The following is a 19,618-nucleotide window of genomic DNA, read 5'->3' as shown; positions in this document are numbered from 1 at the left end:
TGTGCTATTGTGCCCATGCYGAGCACTGATGATGATGGAGCAGGTATACCCCGGCCTGAGTAGGGTTAATAGAGGTAGGGATAGTAAAGCTTCTTAAATTTTCCCTGTCCTTTCCCACCTACTGTACATTTGTTGTGTGCAGTATTAAAGCGAAATCTCACCTTYCATTTCCTGCCTCGCATGTTCCCCTGATGTACTTGTTTCGTGGTGTCATAGCATGGCGCTTCCACATGTCACCTTAGGACTGCGCCCCTCATGTCACTGTGTCTAGCCCCGGGCAGTCCTCTGAGGAAGAGCAGTTCATTCACCGTGGCCTGGCAACAAAAGTGGAGGCTYGTAGCTTCCGATAAATAGTACTTGCACAGACCTGCAAAATGTGGAGTCCCACATTAGCCCCAAGTTTTCAATTCTACAGGTCGCTTCTGCATTCACCAGATACTCCTAACCAAGCCACCAGCCTACTTTCTCTGTGCCCTGGTAACTTTTTTGTGAATTAAACATGACGTTTGCTAAGTAAATATTTTAGGTTTTCTGTATTTTCCTTCCAAAGAGAAAATATGGCAATATGCCATGGCTGTTATAATAAAGCTACCAAAACTGTCTAGCTGAGGGTGAAGGGAAGCTGTGTCAAGTTAGCTGAAGGACACTGTAATGCTGATCAGTGATTGGCTATGACAATCAGTGAATTTATTTGGGGGGAAGAAATTATAAATGCTTGACTGCAGTTGTAATCAGCAAGCAGGAAAGGAGGGAGATAAGGTTTTASAGCCACACAGGTTTTATTTTATATACCATATTTTTATAAATCTTAATGTGACTGAATACATGAAACAAGCTAAATCTCAGTGATTCAGCTTTACATGCATCTGAATTTACTGTATTGACTACAGGAGTATCTTAGCCCTATTCAGGCCTTTACATACTACACAGCCTCCTAAAGCATTTTATCTTTCTTTGAAAATACATCACAGTTTGCTTAGATGGCAACAGTTCTGTGCATTCTGCCTTGGGCCAAATTGCATTTCAGCTTATCAAGAAGTAAGAGTTGCCTTTTTAATGCTGTTTTGCTTTCCATGAGTGCTTTGATCTTTAATTAAAAAATAAAAAACAGAAAAAGAACACTAGATCTGTATCTATGACTTCGTTCATATACTTCAGCCTGACAAGGATGTGATGATGAGGACTTTCTGGCAGACACAGAGATTTGCTAAGAGAGCAGACTTGCTGTCTAGCCTCCAGTGTGAAGTTGCTCAGGAAGTTAATAGAGCAGTAAGGTTTTGTTAGGGCCACAGCTAGAAGCAGGGAGTTTGTGAAGGGGTAATAAAAGTATATATGGGGTCTGGAGCTCCTACTTGGGAACCTTTGTACAAAACTAGTGCTTTTTCCCTGCAATGAAAGTAATAACTAAAGGGCTGCCTAGTACCTGCTTAAAATTCTGTGCTCTCATAACATGCCTCCGGCAAGATATTCTTACAACCCCCAAGCCATTCTCCAAAGAATCAAAAAAGAGTAGTTGACCTACTGCGAGAATCAGAAGGATTTTTTTTTAAAAAAAAGGAAGAAAGAAAAAGAGAGAGAGAGAAGAAGAGCACAGCGAGGCAGATCATGTTCTCCCTATATTTGGGAATATTAACTCCCTTGCTCTGTGTTCTTCATGTAGCTGTGTATTTTCTTTGCTTTTATACAGCTGTGCTTACAAGGACTAATATTAGGATTTCAGAAGCCATTTTGTAAAGAGAATCAGAGGACAAGGTGTTGATACTCTATTTTAGAAGTGCCTGTGCAGATACAGTATGATATACACAAAAAATACAACCTGCTAGCACGAGTTTTGTAAAATCTGTTACTAAAGGCCATATGGAGAGCTAGTGATGGGAAAAAAGGAGACATTATCTGTAGAACAAGTAATTCCTAGAAATGGAGAGAAATGCAGGTTTCAACTCAGATAATGTATTATTATAATATTGGGGAAATACTGTCAGATTTATATGCAGGATGTAATGTTATTGAAGAAACAGAATAAATGAAAATTATTCATTGGCTGTTGAGGTTTATTTCATGACTGTCACTGTCTACATATATTGTGTAGTTAGCTGATTACTGGAAACCACTTTTAGAAATAGGTCACTTTTAGACTAATTTTCTTAAACTTTGCTCTTAGAGCATATCACCTTCTATCACTAATTTAACTGTGGCTTTTTCTATGAATTTTACAACCATTGATTTTATGTTAGTGTTTAATATGCCTTAAATTTCTCAGAAAATTGGATTTACTATTTTGATTTTTACCATAGAAGGCATGCTTTTAAAAAATACATATATTGGAAGTGAGGAAGGCAGGGGTCTTTGACTTCTGTGTTTAATAATTTTCTAAGTACTAATGCATTCTGCCATTTGATTTATTGGTCCCCTCATATAGGAGCTGTTTATTTAGAGGGGAGCCTAGAAGAAGCCAAACAATTATTTGGACGTTTGCTCTTTAATGACAAGGTATTTATATAATTTATGACTTGACTCCATTTGAAAATGTTTTACTTAAGACTAATAAATGAACAAGAATGCACCTGTTGCACTTAGTTCCTAGAAATTTAATGTATCATGGCATGTTTAGGACAGCAAACTGCATTAGTTCAGGAGGGAAAAAGCAACTAGTATGTAGTGCTGAASCAATACATGTGGCAGCAATGAAGGTTGAATTATATAGTCTTTTCCTTCCTTATAGCCTGTGAATCTGTGGAAGGACAAACTTTATTAGAAATAAAAGTATTTTGTAGCACATTAAAACTTCAGATGAGTGTTTACTCACTGCTTGTAATGAAGGAAGACTATATGAAATAAAGGAATACAAAATRTTTTGTTTTTCAATCTTGGCTTTTGGTCAAATCAAACTTCCTATAAAGGAGGAGTAGAGAATAAAGTTAGACCTGGGGCTTAAACATATCTTTTTCTTTTTTTCTTCTCTAACCAGTTTTTATTTGGTTCAAGGATTTTTCTGCTTCCTTGACACAAGCTAATTGGAAGAACTACAGGCAGTTTGAACAGCAAATACACGATTTTAAAAATTAGTTTGCCAGCACTATTGAATTTACAATAAGCAGAGTCAGCATCTGAAATAGTTCAGTATTTCAAGTAATGACATTTTATTTAGTACTGTGGAATTTGTTAAATGACTCCCTTGAGCATTAAAGGCATCTCTCAATGTTTGCAGGACCTGCGGGATGTATGGCTTAATTATCCACTACACCCACTCCAAGTAAGTGTGTCCCTTTCTGTAATAAATTTCATAGCTCTGTTTTATTTCCAGGGATGCTTTTCTGTAGGGTTCTGCTGTAGTGACACCTCAGAAAATTTACTAGCAAGTAGCCAGAGGAGTGTATATATTTGCCTTTATGGGTTTTGGGTTTTTTTTTTTGTTGTTGCTTTTTTGGATAAATAACGAGTCATGGGCTCTCTGAGGATTAATCATTCACCTTTCCTTGGCTTGTGTTTGATATATGATTGTGTTTCTCATACAATAAATCTAGTGAGAGGTAACATTTTGGCTTCTTTATCTACTGTAAGCTGAGACAAAAGCTGGCACAAAAATGGTCTTGGGTACCTGTTTTGCTGACTTGAAAATAAGACCTGTGGGTTGATTGTAGGAAGGCACATTGCTTGAATGCCTTTAGAGTATAATGCTGAATATTTGCCTGATTACAGCATGTTTTTTTCATTGATTCCAGTAGCTTTAATAGCAGGTAAATACTGAAAATATGGATATGTCTGAGTTATTACTTATCCTCCATCTACTTGTGAAACTCACAAGTAGTCCTTAGTAAGTTAGTTTACACTTTTAGGAGTTGGCAGAGCTGATTTCAAGTCCTTGCTCCATGAGTGAATTATGGTGGAGATCCTGAGCAAGTCRTGGAGCCTCTGCACGGTAGTTCCCCATGCTTGCAGCGAGGATGACCGCATTCTCCCAGGGTGCAGGTGTACTGCAAGGACAGCTGTATTCAAACTGTGATTCAATCCATTAGTAAGGATTTCAGGATCACATGAACATCTAAGACAGACATGGCCCTCTTATTACCTCTTTTGTCCTGCCACATCTCTAGTGATTTGTGGAGAGTCACTTTGACTTCATTACAAGTTTTTGTGAGCACATCCTTCCAGCAGAAGGTCACTTAGAGGCCTACATCTGAAATGTTTTAAATATTTGATACAGATTTTGCAGTGGAAGTGTGGACAAAACATGTAGCGATAGATCAGTGTGCCTGAAGCACTTGTACAATCAACTCTGTGCTGCTGTAAGACAGGAGTAAATGGAAAAGATTCTTAATGAAAAAAATCAGCTTTCCAGAGTCAGCACCAGCTATCCTGCTTGGTGATACAAGCATACAAGAAAACTCTTSTTCTGGATTTCTTTTTCTTTATTATTATTTTATTTTATTTTAACTCTTTCTGTCTACTTTCACAAAGGAGGTTTGGACTATGCTTAGGTTGGAGATAGGCAGTATATGAAGTTTATCGTTTCTTGTTCCTACCTTAACTTCTGTGAGATGAAAATGTATTTTCCTCCATGGCCCAGATGCCATCCTAACTCTCTGCTTGCTGCCCTGACTGTAGGGGAAGCACAAGCTGCCCAGTTTGGCCATTGGGAAGGGCTAGCCTGAAAAATAAAAATTTTAAAATTATTGAATGTGACTGTAACAATTGGCAAATGAAATCCTACTTAAGAATAGTTCCGCATGAGATATATRCTCTGTAATTTTGTAGCAGGCAAATCAGATGAAACTGTAATAAAGAAAATAACTAGTGGACACCTGGATAAATGTGATTTGTTTGAAAAGAATCAACACGACTTTTGCAAATGCAAGTACTGCCTTGCTAACTGACAGCAAATTTCTTACAGTGGATGGAGATCATTAGCGATTTCCCTAGGGTTCTGTCCTAGGGGGAAGCCTCCCTAGGGAAACGKGCTATTCATGTTAGCAACTTAGAACTTAGGAAACTTAGGAAAGAAGATGAGCAGTGAGGTGGCAGTTTATTGATAATGCCAAGTTGTTCAGGCTCATAGGGAAAACAGCAGGCTGAGGAATTGTGATCTAACTACAAGACTGCAACAGTGACTGAATATACAGTACAAAAGCAGATGGAATTCCATGTAGGTAAATACAAAGGGCTGCATATGGAGAAGCAAGAAACAAGATTTGGGGATTGGGATAGGTAGTCAGCTGAAGGCTCAGCTGTGTTTAAAGAAAAGGACAAACATTACTAATTGTTAGAAGAGGGATAGAGAACAAAACAGAAAAGATCCTAGTGTCACTTTAAAAAATGTGTCTTATGCATACCTTGAGTATTATGTGCTGTTCTGCCACATGTTTTGAAAAAAGGTATAGTAAAACTAAAAAGATGGATGAGCAAAAAAAAAAAAAAAAAAAAAAAAAAAAAAAAAAAAGAAAGACAGCAACCATAATCAAAGATAAGGGCCATTTTCTCTTTGAAGAAACCCAAGTAGGCAAACGATCTGAGAAACAGGTGGGAGGGAGGGCCTGGAGTAGAGGTCTCCAAAACATGAGTAGGTGAGCAGTGAAACAATTCTTCACTGTCTCTTGCAGTACAGGTAGTAGGAGGCATTGATGCGAAACTAGAGTCCCAAGTTCAAAACAAGAAAGTCCTTTCTTTAGGAAAGGAGGAGTAGATCCGTGGAACGTATTGCTGAAGGTTGTTTGAAGGTACTGAAAGCTTTCATTGGACATCATCAGGAATAAGGCTGTGGAGGAGGGCTTGCCTTCCACAACCCATTGTGGGTTGCTAAGTACATTTAAACAGCATCAAACTCAAGAAGTCCTAAGCTGAAAGCAGTTAGAGGGTGACACGAAAGTCCTTAATATGTTGCACTGTCTGTCTTTTCCTGTAGACATGTAGATACTTCCTCCTCTTAGGCACTGCTGTAGGAGAGAGAGGCACTGAGTGGCTGGAGGAAATGCATGAGTCATTTCCCAGTTCTAGAAAACCATTTGACAGAGTCAAAAATGTGCCAGACAAGAAACTGGAAARAACAGATACTAAATAGAATCATAGAATCATAGAAACAGGATGCAGGGCTGGAAGGATTTTTGGTCTGACTTAAATCAAGCATTTTATTTTCTCAAATTATTGAGCCCTTTTGAACTTGGTGTGCTAAGTATTTGTTTCTTTTTTTTTATGCTGAAGGAAAGTGGGAGAAATAGATTCTGTGGATTTTTTGTCTCCTTGTTGATGTGTTGTTGATCTGCCAGCCCTGTTCAGTCTTTTGCTCAAATTCAAGCAACCTGATAATGTTAGAGATCTCAAAAATACAAAAAAGTTACATGTTTCATGAAAATAAATATCCTATATTATCCGTATGCAGAGACAGGACCATATAAGCCATACATTATAAATGCCCCAACTGTTAAAAAAATGCTTTCATCAGAGCTCACATTTTCTTTGACACATAGTAATTATCTAAGACAAAAAGCCAAAGGAAACTGGATTTTCTTAGTTCAGCTGTTCATAGAACGACTCGTTCACTCTGTTCATTGCCCTTGGTTTACAAAAGGTTTGCTTTCCTCTTAAAAATTTTGGAAATTTGTAGTATCTCTTTGTTGTTATTTGCACTTAATCTTACTTACAGCTGCAAGAGTCCAATACTGACAGGCAACTCATTGAGACCTCTCCAGTTCTTCAGAAGCTCACAGAGTTTGAGGAGGCAATTGGAGTTATTTTTACTCATGTTCGGCTACTAGCACGTGCGTTCACCCTGAGGACAGTGGGTTTTAACCATCTGACTCTGTGAGTATGCAGCGGCAATTGCCCTTGTATAGCTCTGTTGGTCCTTTTAGTATCCCAAATTGCTTCATTAAAAGGGAGGGAGGGGAAGGAAAAAGAAAACCTTCGGCTGTTGTATCTGTTCTCCAGAAAAGAACAGAACAACTCTGTTTGCAGTCCCACCTGGCTCAGTATTCATTCTCTCTCAATAGTCAGTGGTGCATACTTTGAGAAGGAGTTTAAGGGATGTTTTAATGTAATCCTGGTGTATCTTYGGAGCTTCTTGCTTCAAGGACTTTGGGGCTTCATCCTTGATACTGTAGCAAAACATATTTGAAGGTACATTTGAGGAGAGGAAAAAGTAAAGTCATATTCTTCAGGCAAAGTACAGCCCTTGTGTTCTGTGGTTTATGCAATACCGAACACACTGGGCTTTTGGTCTCTGACAAGATCTGCTAGGTCCCATTGTAAAGCAAACAGTAGAGTCATACCAGCGGATACCCAAGCTAGGATCTCACATGGGTTTAAACCCTGATCCTTTTACTACTAGTAAATGGGCAGACATTTTTCCTCCACTGAAACCATTGCATTCATTTTGTAAGAAATTGCAGATAGAGACTATATCCCATTACAAACTTGATGCCAGCTTATTCCTCTTCTCCTTCAATTAGTCCCACATCTGTGATCTAGTAACTGTGTTTATCTGTAGCTTCTCTGATTTGCTTTTTCTTGAAAATCAGTGTTACAACAGTAATGAACTATGTTTTCATCTCATCTGGTTAACACTAGAAAATTATCTTAAATGTGTTTAAAAATGAGCAAGGATCACTTTCAGATCACTCTTTATTTTAATCTGTGTGTGCATGCTGGTTTTGTTTTTTCCCTTCCTGTGCTTATTGATTTTGCTGCATTGATGTCTCATTTTTCAGAGGCCACAATCAGAGGATGGAATTCCTGGGTGACTCCATAATGCAGTTGGTAGCCACGGAGTATTTATTCATACATTTCCCTGATCATCATGAAGGGCACTTAACGGTAAGACTGCCATCAATCATGCTGTCTGTGAGAACAAGTGTGGGATGGAAACTGAAATTATGGAAGCAGCTAGTGAATTACTCTGAATTTGATTAATAAAAGAAGCCTCAGCAACTACTGCTCTTAATAAGACTTTGTTAATTTTAAGGCATGAGTTCTACAATGAATAGGGATATGGTGATTTATGAGCCCAGTGCAATAATTTTTGTTCTGTCTGTGAAATGGATCAATAGTTTTAATGATGCCAGTGGTGAACTAGAGAGGTAAGACTAGTCCTTGTCTAAAAACAGATGTTTTAAGCCGTTTATTTAAATAAGCACCTCACATGAGTTTTTTTATTCATGGCTACTAGTCTGTGGAACCAGAAAGGGGGTTTCTTTCCACTTATAAGGTTGCTATTTTACCATCTATTTTACTGTGGTTTCCACATTGTCTTCACTCCAGAGCTCTTGTGGTAACATTTGAATTTATTTTTAGTACTGTGTGGTCATCTGTTGTTGGTTACCATAGCCTTTCAGCGTCTCTTCTCCAGTCTCTGAAAAACCCAGTTTGTGGATCTGTCAACAATTTACAATGGATTAAGCATAGAGTGGTGGTCCATGTAATTTCTTTCGGGGGGGTTGATTACGTTAGTAGTGTAGCTAGATGTTTTGAGTTTATTTGTGAAGAAGAATTTTCTTAGGTTTACTGAATTTTCTTAGTTTTAAAATCTTGATTAGAATAAAAAAGTATAGAAATATCAGGAATATAAGTAAATCTCTGTAGTTAAAATTAGGAAGTAGTTTTGCAGATTTCTTATCTGCTGGGGGTGATTTTCTCAAATCAATAAAGTGATGGTAATACAAAGTCTCTAACAAACAGTATGTTTTCAAGAAGATCCTTCTTAGGTGTTTGGGACTAAATCAGTTTACCAGAAGCAAAAATTACATGGTCTGAATAAAAGCAGTTTTCATTTTTCTTCACTATTTCTTAAATTCTATTTGCATTTGCATGGATTTCTCTGCAGCATTCAGGAGACAGACTAAATAAAGCCTGAATTTTTAATGTTAAAATGAAAAGAGGAAGGAGCCTTCTCCATATCATTTTTTCCTCACAGAGAAACACAAACATGAGGCAGAAATCCAAGGTTGCCTTTTTTCCTATGTAGGTGACTCTTAAAAATGTAGATATCAATGTTGTTATCGCAGGATAAATCTCTTAGGAATTATTTGGCAGGAAGGGTATAAAATGTTGCCATTAGTAGCTTTAAATACTCAGAACAATGATCAGATCATCTCCATGTTGTTTAATTTAATGATAAATGACTTGGCAAGTGGAATCAGTTGCATGTTGTCCAAGTTTGCAGGGGAAACTATAAAGTCTGCATACAGAGTGGAATGGATGTTGAGAATACATGAGAATTCAGAGAAGTAGRCAAATGCCTAGGATAAAATTTAAATTATAGGGATGCACGTACAATGAAAATCAAAATTGTCTTTGAATGTTTTTAACTTTGATGACAGATGAGATGAGGCTTGTGAGGGAGAGGGAGACTGATGATGTAGGACCTGAAGAGAAACAACAAACACTGAGCTCTCTTGCGCCTTTTATCTAGGGACATACTTATATTTGAAGTACTAACAGAGCATCAGCTGAATTGTGTATGTAGTGCTGAGGACAATTTTGGTCAAGAATGGGAAAATTCCACTTGACTAGTATTGCAATTTCTTCCCAGTGTCAAGTGATTTCTTGTGAAGAGATGTCTGGAAATTTAACTATACTTAAGAAAAATAAAGAGGAGAATAATTTTGTTTACATATTTTGAGATAGCCAAATGATCTGGCAAAAGAGAAAATGAAATTTTCTTTTGGCTCTTGAAAGATACAACGCTCCCAGTGTTGGCTTGTGCTACAGTCGTGGGTAGTAGTATGGTATGGGAACATGGAAGAACAGAAGTTATTTCCGTTGTAGCTGGAGTTAAGCTCCAGCTGAGTGTACATCCAGCATTACAGCATCTGTAATGGCACAGGCTATGTGTTGCCAGGATGGAAACTAGCTCTCAGAAAGATACTGGAAAGGGATAGATAGCCTGTCCTCCTCATATCATTAAAAGGAATTGGGCTTGTTACTGGATCCCATTTGTAGAGGAGGCAGGTTCTAATACGTAAGCACAGTGCTAGATGATTATCTGATTCTTTCCATCCACAGCTCACTGTGAGTGTGTGTGTTATTCTTTATTAGTTTTACCATAGTACTAATCATGGATAAGGGTCCCATCATAAAAGATGCTCGACAAATACAACAAAAAAGGTTCTCATTCTCCTATTGCAGGAAACAGCTTTTTGTCTTATGGGACTGTGCTTTTGTCTCATAGGTTGCATACTGTAGTTAGGATTTGGTTGGGGGATGTATTTATTTTTCATCTTAAGGACATAGAAAAGAAGGATTTTGGAAAGGAAACAAGTAGGAAGATGATTTTGAGCAGAGGTTAGGAAGGCAGGTAATAATCCTGTTCATTCTGCAGTCTGCCTGCTTTATGAAGATCAAAATGTGAGTATCTGCTTCATATATCATTGCCAAACAAATTATGAACATACTGTTCTTTATTTATCTGTTGTCAGAGATGAAGTATCAAGTGCAGGGAATAAATCTTGATTTTCATAAGCTCAGTTGACATGCTGGAGCCAGGTAGCACATAACTTGTATCTAATAAGCAGAGCAAATGTGACATGGAAGACAAAGAGTGAAAAATATGCATTGCAACTTCTCAACTCTAGATTACATATAAGCAGTGGGAAGAGAGACGTTCTTCCTTCCACCCCATCCTGCCTTCCAGAATGAAAACCTGAAATGAAATCCCAAAGTACTCCTTATAGCTGTATGAGGTAGATCTTTGGTCTCTATATTTAAGCAATCTGCCTACAACCAGCCTTATGCATCTCAGGGGACTCTGCTGGAGTACCAGGTACTCTGAAGCACTGAAATTGTTAGAGACAGATCTTCATCAAGGACACATCTGCTCAGCTGTACTGCCTTCAGTAGAGCAGTATAACAGTACACATGGGCTATCCAGGAATGCTCTGGCCAAATGAATGGAACAGCTTCCTCATTTGGTGGTTTTGAAATGCTAGATTGTCTCACTTTAGTGCATATTTGTTTTAATTATTGATTGTTTCTTATTTCATGGACTCTGGGAAATGCTTTGTAGACTCCAGAATATTGTGTGAAATACAGAAAAATGTATAACTTCATGAATTTCACTAGAAAATTGCAGATGAGCTAAAAAGGTATTGCAGTGGTGAAGAGATGGTGTTTGATTGCAAAGGAATTCACAAGCAAGCATTTATAATGCAAGACTTACAGAAGGAATGTATTTATAGGAGAAATAAATTTGGGGAGATTTGAAACAGAAGAAAAAATTAGCAGGAGAACGTGTGTGTGTGTGTGTGTGTGTGTGTGTAAATCATACAGAATGTGCAGTTTGCTGAGAGAGAAAAGACAGGCAGCAGGGGTAAATAACACCCCCCCCCCCCCCAAAAAAAAAATATCTTTACCTTTTAAGGTTTGGCATTGCTAATGTTTACTATTTAGTGGAACTTCTTTCTGTTGCAGCTGTTGAGGAGTTCTCTGGTAAACAACAGGACACAGGCCAAAGTGGCAGAAGAGCTGGGTATGCAAGAATTTGCCATCACTAATGACAAGACAAAGAGACCTGTAGCTCTTCGGACTAAGACTTTGGCTGATCTCTTGGAATGTGAGTTAATGTGCTTACAACCGCTTAGTACTTATCAACTTTCTTTTCTTTGGGGCTTGTTTAAGAAAGCCATTAGAAATCCCTGAAGTTGTTGTTAAAGATGCATGTTCAGATTTTCAAATGAGTTATGCCTATATCTCTTCAGACCAGATTTTGTAACATTAGTCTACATTTTTGCAGGCTCAGTAAGCAAGCATGAAGAAGGCAATAGTGCTGTTATGATATTGCAGGCTTAGAAATGGAGGGGTTGTGAAGATCAGATCAAAACTGTATCTCAAAAGTTAAAACTTGTCATCTGAGTCAAGCTATTTAATGGCAGTTTCAACGTATCAGTAGTATATTCTTGTCACTGTTAGAAGATAAAGCATTTCCTTCAGTGGATGAATATTTCTGTGGTTCATTTAACTGCATTCTGAGAGAAGGTTTCAAAATGGCAGTTCCACAGGAGGGAAAGCCACATGAAAATTAAATGATTTTTAGCCCATTTGTGAAGGCATGTGCTACTTTCTTTCCAAAGAAAGTGAAATTAATAAATATAGTGCAAAGAAAGTTAATCCATATCCTGTACATTCTGATACATTTTGTGAGCCATTCAGACCCCTTGGCTTTTGCCAAATCCTCTTAGTAAATCACTCCTGTTTGTGTGCAATTTCCATTTATATCTAAAGCATTTTTATGGTGCCCAGTAGTGATTTATTTCTAAGTAGCCATGGTCTGCTGGTTAAAGTGCAGGATTAGGAGCTGAGTGTTGTTTTTTAGTTTTTCAAATGACTGAGTGAATTTGGGTAAGTCATTTAATCTCTTGGTCAACTTTGTTTTTTCTTGTATATGCAGGATAATAATACCCTTATCAGATCTTTGCTGTGRAACTTAATTGAATATGGTTTTAGAGTACTCAAAGATACTTGTTCCTAAAAGTGAAAGCTATTAACATTGTTTTCGGATGAGTGACAGTACCTTTTTTTCCTCCTGCCTTCAGCCTTTATTGCTGCCCTGTACATTGATAAAGATTTGGAATATGTRCACACTTTCATGAATGTATGCTTTTTTCCACGATTAAAGGTAAGGSCAGTAAGGTTCCTCCTTTCTTACCACTGTTGTGCTTTTAATCTATGCCATTGTGTTTTGGAGTCTCATACAAACTCTCAGCCGTAAAAGCATCTTTGTGAACATCTTACAGGAGTTTATTTTAAATCAAGATTGGAATGACCCTAAATCTCAGCTTCAGCAGTGCTGCTTGACTCTCAGGACAGAAGGAAAAGAGCCAGACATTCCTCTTTACAAGTAAGAAAGAGCACTTTATGGATACAAGCTAATTATTAATCCTTCTTTTATATGAAGGAAGATGTGATCAAATGCCCAACATTTTTTCCCATACGTTGGCCTTATTTTAGCCCTCCAGTCCAAGCCCTTTAGTCTCTTCTTGTCTGAAAATGATAATTGTTGAACTAATGTTTTTTGAGCTTTCAATGTTTTAAGCCATTGCAGGGAAGAATCAGTAAGAATTTTACCTTTTACAATTTCAGATGAAACAAGCATGTTCTGTGTTTATTGGCATCATGCTTTTTTCCCCCCTTCTTTTAATATAAAATAGTGGGGAATATTTTGAATGAAGGGACTAGGGCAAGGTCAGTGGCTGTTCAGATACAAAGCCAAGGTACTTCCGTTCTGTTTCCTGTAATACTCTGAACTTTCTTTACACCCCAGTGCGAGCAAAAATAACATGGTACACCTCCTGATTGTAGGCTCCAGTTCTAATCAACAAAGAGCCACGCACATCGGAGATGCCCTGCAGGGTTTGGACATTTTCAATATGTAATTCAGCCCACATCTGTCCTCCTTCATAGGAATAAAAGAGCTCAGGCCAGAAATTTCTTGACTTGTGTACCTTAGTTAAATAACTGAGACTGGGTGGGATAAATCTCCCTCTTCTCTTTCAGTTTCATCAGTGGTAAAATAGAGTAATAGCTACTTCAAAGAGACAGTAACAAACTTTTAAATTGTGCACTGTATCCACATCTACTTCATGAATGTAGAGAAGGGTGCAGTGTTAGCCACCAAGAGAAGAGAAAAGCTGTGAAAGTTCAGGGCTTGCATTGGGATTACTGTACCAAAAAGGTATGAGGAATGAAAATCTTAAGTGCACTTGTCACATTTATTAAAGTTTTCAATGAAATGTAGCAGTGAGTTACAGTGAGAAGCAACATACCTCAGAAATATGATCACTTTAACATGATAACCGATGCTCTGCAAATCTGACTTTTCAGTGTCTCTGTCTGAGGGTTCACCTCTTTATGTTCAGTGAGGAAGACGAATACAAAATAAATGATTCCTGATTCTTGTAAAACCCATTTAGTATCGAGTACCAAATGTTTGTTTTGTTTTGCTGTGATCAACTGATTATTGTAGTACAGTTTAGAGCTAGGCATATGTTGTTATCTTCCTATTATCTTGCTAGTATTTTTTTCCCTTGGGTTATCTGTTTCACTGCACTCCATAGGTTAGATTTGAATTTGGAGTGGGTTTTATTTGCGTATGTCTGATGTTACACACCACATGTGGAACACTATAGTTAGATGCTTTTTAAATTTATGTGAAATTGTTGCTCTTTCCTAAGTGAAAAAAGGTAGTGGACAGAATTCAAGCTGTCAGTGGGGAGAGATCAGAGAGAGGGAAGGAACAGCAGAAGCAGCAAATTCCTTGCATGCCTAGGGAATTATCTTTTTTCCCCTCAAGATGATTGTCAATGCATATCCTAGACTTTCATTCAAATAGAAAGGTTCTTTCATAAGTGACAAACTGTAACTTTTCAAAGTTGAAGGAAAATTCCTCTGTACTGTGATAATTTGCTATGTAGAGAACCCCCACGCCTAATACCACTTGCTAAATGTTCAGCTCTCGAAGCCTAGAATTTGTGGTGTCCATCAGCTTGTTGATATGATTATTTGCAATTGCACAGCCGTGTGTTTTTTAAGTGATTTGTTTCAGCACTTTGTGCATAATATGCATTTTTGCCTGTAGGCTTAAGTTTTAATTTTCATATGGTACTCCTGAGTGAGCCTGGAAGAATAAATAAATCCAATATAAACAAAGATCCATTTTATGTAAATTACTCCTTTTAATTGTGCACTGTACTGGCAATCTCTGAGTTAAAGTCATTTATATAGTCATCCTTCAATCCTTCCTCTGTTTTTCTTTTTTTGTGCTAGTTCCACTAAGTGTATTGACCAGACTGAAAGCTTGTTGATGGATGTGCCACTGACAGATTCATTTTTTTAATATTTCCCACCTGAATAAATCATGTCTGTGTTATTTCAGGACTCTGCAGACTGTTGGACCTTCCCATGCCAGGACATACACAGTAGCTGTTTATTTCAAAGGCGAAAGAATAGGATGTGGTAAAGGCCCAAGGTACTGTGAAAAATTGATGTCACAAAGTTATTTGACTCAGGAAGTGTCCAGAATTACCAACCATGAAGGCAGACAAGTGTCCAGCTGGCCTCATAAAAGGCTTTAGTGCCTTTCTCAAGTCATTCTGAGTTTCTGCCTCGATCTTATTTTAATACTTGAAGGGTTCAATACCTGTATACCTTTAGGCTTTAAGKTTTTTTTTGTGAACCTACCAACAAGTTGACCAGCAATGTTAACCTATTGTGACTCACAGGATGGAAACTGCAGAGCAGCTTCCTGAAAATAATGACTTTAGCTTTAGTTTTGCTGCTAAATTATAGTCCAAATTAAACTGGCAAGGGAAGGGTGAAAGGCTCTCAAATCTGATAGAATTTTATTTTTACGCATGTAAATTAAAAAAAAAAAAAGTGGATATTTTGGGATGGTTTATGAAGTTATGAAGAATTCAACCTTGAATTCAAAGTACCTAATTTTATTTTGTGGTACCAAATGTTATAAAAATATCATTAGTTTTATAGCATTCACACACCTCTGTGATTTTGTTCCTTTTTTTCTCTCAAGTCAAAGCAAATGCTTCAATAGAGAAGAATGAGCTAGAATATTCTTCATGTTATAGATCGAAGTTTTAAAATGTTATACTGGAGCTGTGCTGCTATTGCTAGCGTATTTGTGGAAAGGTTGATATATCATACACCATGGGAATTACTGGCTAATGATTATCTGAAGAATTTTATTACAAAAGAGTAGCTAGTGCTTCATTTTCTCAGAAATTGTGATTTATTCTGTATAACTTAGATCAAATGTAACATGTTTTTGTTTGGCTTTGACAGTATTCAGCAAGCGGAAATGGGAGCTGCAATGGATGCACTTGAAAAATGTAAGACATTTGCTTGAGCAACAACGAAAATTATTTATGTTTTACTTRCTTGGACTTTAATCGGGTGAGGTGCATGTTTTGTGAGGGAGAAAAATAGAACAGAGCATATATATTGAATGTTATCAGCTTCTAAGCAACAGGCTTGCCTATTAATGCTTTCTAGGCAACTCTGTAAAAAGCAGAGTTAGTATGGTAACAACAGGTATTATTTCAAAGGGAGTTTTTGATCTGTTTCAGGGACAGCAACTTAAAGAGAACCCTGTACAATAAAGTTGCAATGAGATTTTCCATGCTTTGAGTATGTAATGGCGTAAGCCTTCTCCATCTCGGATAGTGAGATTGTCTCATGCTCTAGTTTAGGGAGGAAGAATACTACTTTTCATTTGCCAGTTTAGAAAATAAAATTTGATTTTGGATTTTGCAGTAGACTAGACTAAAGACTAACCTACAGATCCTCAGCCCAATTTAAGTGAATACTGTTCTGTTAACAGCAGTTTATATCAGCTGAGAATCTTTGTATACTTCTTTCAAAATTATGCACAGAAAACACAGCGTGGGAGCAGTCTTTCATTTTAAGGGCATCTCAGAGAGGAAACTAGTCAGCCTAGTTAAAATGCCAGCTGTGCAGGTACTGTTAGTAAATAGATAACGTGTTCTGTGCAGCAGAAGTTCTCTGTGCAGGAGGACTAGGGGAAGTCAATTTTTACATTTTACTGAAAGACCTGCAGTTCCTCAGATGTCAGAAGTTTTTAATCCATAACCTCTGTATTCAGAAATTCCAAGCCTTAAAACTTTCAGAAGACAATGCAGTCCTTGTGGTTCAGAACATTTCATATCCGATAGGTATATACTTCATACCACTAATAAATTTGGTAAGTGGAAAACATAACTTCCCTTTTTCATTGAATATCTACAAAAATCTCCTGAACTTTTCCGAGTGTTTTTTCTTGTGACAATACCATCTTTCATAAAGAGACAAGAGCTTCAGGTCCCGTCATTCAAGGACTTCAGAGTTTTCTTCTGACATATATTTTTGAATACCACAGAATAATTTGGGTTGAGAGGGACACCACCYCTCAAAGTGGAGCCAATTTTGAAGTTAGATTGTGTTGCTTCAGGCCTTGCCCAGTCAAGTTTGAGAACCTTTAGGGATGGAGACTCCATAACATCTTTGAACACCTTTTTCTGTGTGTATATGTTTAAATGGAGTGGGGGTGGGGGGGTTGCCCATTTTTTTTTCTTTTTTAAAAAAATCATGAGTAGTGAATTTCAAACAGAAGTCATTTTCATGTACCTTTTTATACATCTGATAGCTCTGATGATTTTATTACATAAATTTCCTTCTCCAAATCATAAATGGACTATTAACAAGCAGATTCCTACCAAGCAGAATTCTTAAAGAGTTATGTTACAGGCACTGTGCTGAAAATACTATTTTCATTTTATGGCACACAAGAGTGACAAAATCTCCCAAAACTCCATTAAACACAAAGCACTGGAGTTTTAAAAAAAGAGCAGCAATTTTAAAACAATTTGCTTTTCTTTAAATTGTTTTCTCTTTTAAATAAATAAATCTTCCTGTACCCAAGTTCTGAATAACTGATGGAAAAACCTTTTTATTGATGTAGTATATAACAAAAGGCACAAATTTTACCAGCCAATAAAACACAGAAGTGGAAAGTCACTTTGCTATAACATAAACTCCTACAAATAAGGAGCCTTCTGCACTGCCTTCTCCAACTGAACATATCTATACTGCCTGCGACCAGAAAGGGGAAGGAAAATTCTCCTGGGAAACAGCCCACTCAGATCCCTAGTCCTTCTTGCTGTCAAGGGGCTCCCACCTTCAGGAGCCTCAGTCAAATTAGCTCTTGGTATCTTACTACAGAGAGGCGCAGTCTTTTGCTAAGACAAATCCCAGGCTTGCTTATGACTTTAAAGGTCAGCGTAGTAACCTTTTGCGTTCACCTCAGAGAGGTAGCCAGTGCTGATCTCAGCACTCTGCTGCTGTGTGATCCCAGCAGGATTTACCACCAGCTGCAGGCTGCTGTGTACTCTACCATCTCTTTGGTTTCTGACTGACCGGAGGGTGCAGTTCTGAGCAATTGTCTGCAGCACCCTGCCCACGCAGAAAATGTCATATCCCGTCAGCCGTGCACTGACTGAACGGAGAGCAGTTCTGATCACTCACATAAGCTGGTTTTACAGCCTCTATTCTAACTTGTGTACCTAGAAACCAGCAGATGGGCAGATGTCTGAAATCAGAACGGTCAGTTTCCCCTAGCCATTTCTCCATTGCTTCAGCTTTGTCTGGGTTGTTTTTTCGTATGAAAAAACACTCATGCACATTCCTAGATTGTGCTAAAGTCTTCATACTAGTTTGTAGCTAAGCCATAACTTTACAAGAATGGATTTTACTGCAATCCATTCCTCTGCACTATTCTTTTATCATTAGGAACCCTGCCATAATGTAGGGTTTTGCATGGTCTAAACAGTGATGATAATGGGAGCATCTGTGCAGTGCTTGGAACCAGTGGCTTCTACTTTTTGTATTGAGAACAAGGGGAAAAACCTTGACAGTGCATTGACAGTAATCTCACATTCATTTTTCAGTATTGAACACTTGTTGCTAAGGGAACAGGAGGTAAAATCCAAGTAATACCTGGCCATGCTGCCATACCATAATTTTATATTTATGTTTTTGAGCATATTATATTTAGCAGTGCTTTGTAGCAGGAGAAATAGATGTGGAAGTCATCTAGAAACCGAGGTCTTACAGCACAGAGCCCTTGGTTCACTGTTAGAATGGACTGTTATAAATGAGTAAACATGATGATGATGATATTCTCCCTCCCCCCAATTCTAATCTTATCAAAGTTAAAAACTAAAATAAGAGCTGAGGCTTTCTCTGTGTTACCAGTTTGTTTATTAATGTAAAATATTTCTCCTTGTGTCAGATAACTTTCCCCAGATGGCCCATCAGAAACGGTTCATTGAACGGAAATACAGACAAGAGTTAAAAGAAATGAGGTGGGAAAGAGAGCATCAAGAGAGAGAGCCAGAGGAGACTGAAGAAGCAAGGAAATAAAAGGAGGGCACAGAAGCAGTGGCATATTTACTTAATAACTCTGACTGTGGCCTATGGAGACCTAACCCAGTTTCTTGTGGATGATGAATGAAGTGTGCCTGTTGGTATCAAATACAAAATCATAATCTCTCCTATATAGAGAACATTTCTTTAGTTTGGTTTTAAATGCAAAGTTTGCTTCCCCCCCTACTAAGATTTGTTTTTAAGTCCTTTTAATTTTTATGAAAAGTTGTGAGATTATTTTTGTTGGTTTTAATGTCTTGTATGAAATAATAAATATTAATTTCAAAAATCTGTAGGAAGAAAAACTCTTTTAACAAATGTCTCCTATGTCCAAATGCTATATCGTGAAAATGATCAGCAAAGTTACTGCATGAACTCACCTGTGGAGGAAGAAAGTGTTGTGATGTTAATTCAGCAGAGCACTTAAGTGTGTATCTCACCCAAATCTTGAAGCTATATGTACTTCTTGACTTTGCTGAAGCAGAGTCATAAAGTTCTGGTCAGCAGATCGGCACAGTGACTTTAGCACAGGAAATACTTTTGTATTAAGCAATGAAACTAGGATTCTACACCTGAAGAGTGACACTACTGTATGTAGAAGTTTGGATTTTTGGTCTTTAAGTCAGTATTTTGAACACCTGGAATAGAGGAAAAAAAGAAAACATGGTAATTATGAAGCGAAGGAATGCTAACATTGTGT

The 19,618-nt window shown here is 37.6% G+C and overlaps 1 protein-coding gene across 1 annotated transcript in view; it reads left to right on the top strand.

The window, feature by feature from the left end:
- Positions 1-19,207, top strand: part of DROSHA (drosha ribonuclease III) — a 68,198-nt gene extending 48,991 nt beyond the window's left edge. Inside the window, exons 23-32 of the mRNA XM_085304348.1 lie at positions 2,420-2,490; positions 3,209-3,253; positions 6,638-6,795; positions 7,701-7,806; positions 11,398-11,539; positions 12,519-12,601; positions 12,720-12,823; positions 14,858-14,950; positions 15,781-15,827; positions 18,785-19,207. Coding sequence (XP_085160474.1) covers positions 2,420-2,490; positions 3,209-3,253; positions 6,638-6,795; positions 7,701-7,806; positions 11,398-11,539; positions 12,519-12,601; positions 12,720-12,823; positions 14,858-14,950; positions 15,781-15,827; positions 18,785-18,915 — 980 coding nt within the window. The 3' untranslated portion in view covers positions 18,916-19,207. The remainder of the gene's footprint in view (positions 1-2,419; positions 2,491-3,208; positions 3,254-6,637; positions 6,796-7,700; positions 7,807-11,397; positions 11,540-12,518; positions 12,602-12,719; positions 12,824-14,857; positions 14,951-15,780; positions 15,828-18,784) is intronic.
- Positions 19,208-19,618: the final 411 nt, after the last annotated feature.

This window comes from Rhea americana, unplaced genomic scaffold (assembly GCF_003343005.1).
Source record: "Rhea americana isolate MKP2758 unplaced genomic scaffold, rheAme1 scaffold_207, whole genome shotgun sequence".
Classification (NCBI taxonomy): Eukaryota; Metazoa; Chordata; class Aves; order Rheiformes; family Rheidae; genus Rhea; species Rhea americana.
Note: the sequence above shows the minus strand (reverse complement) of the source record. Positions and strands in the feature narration are given on the sequence as shown.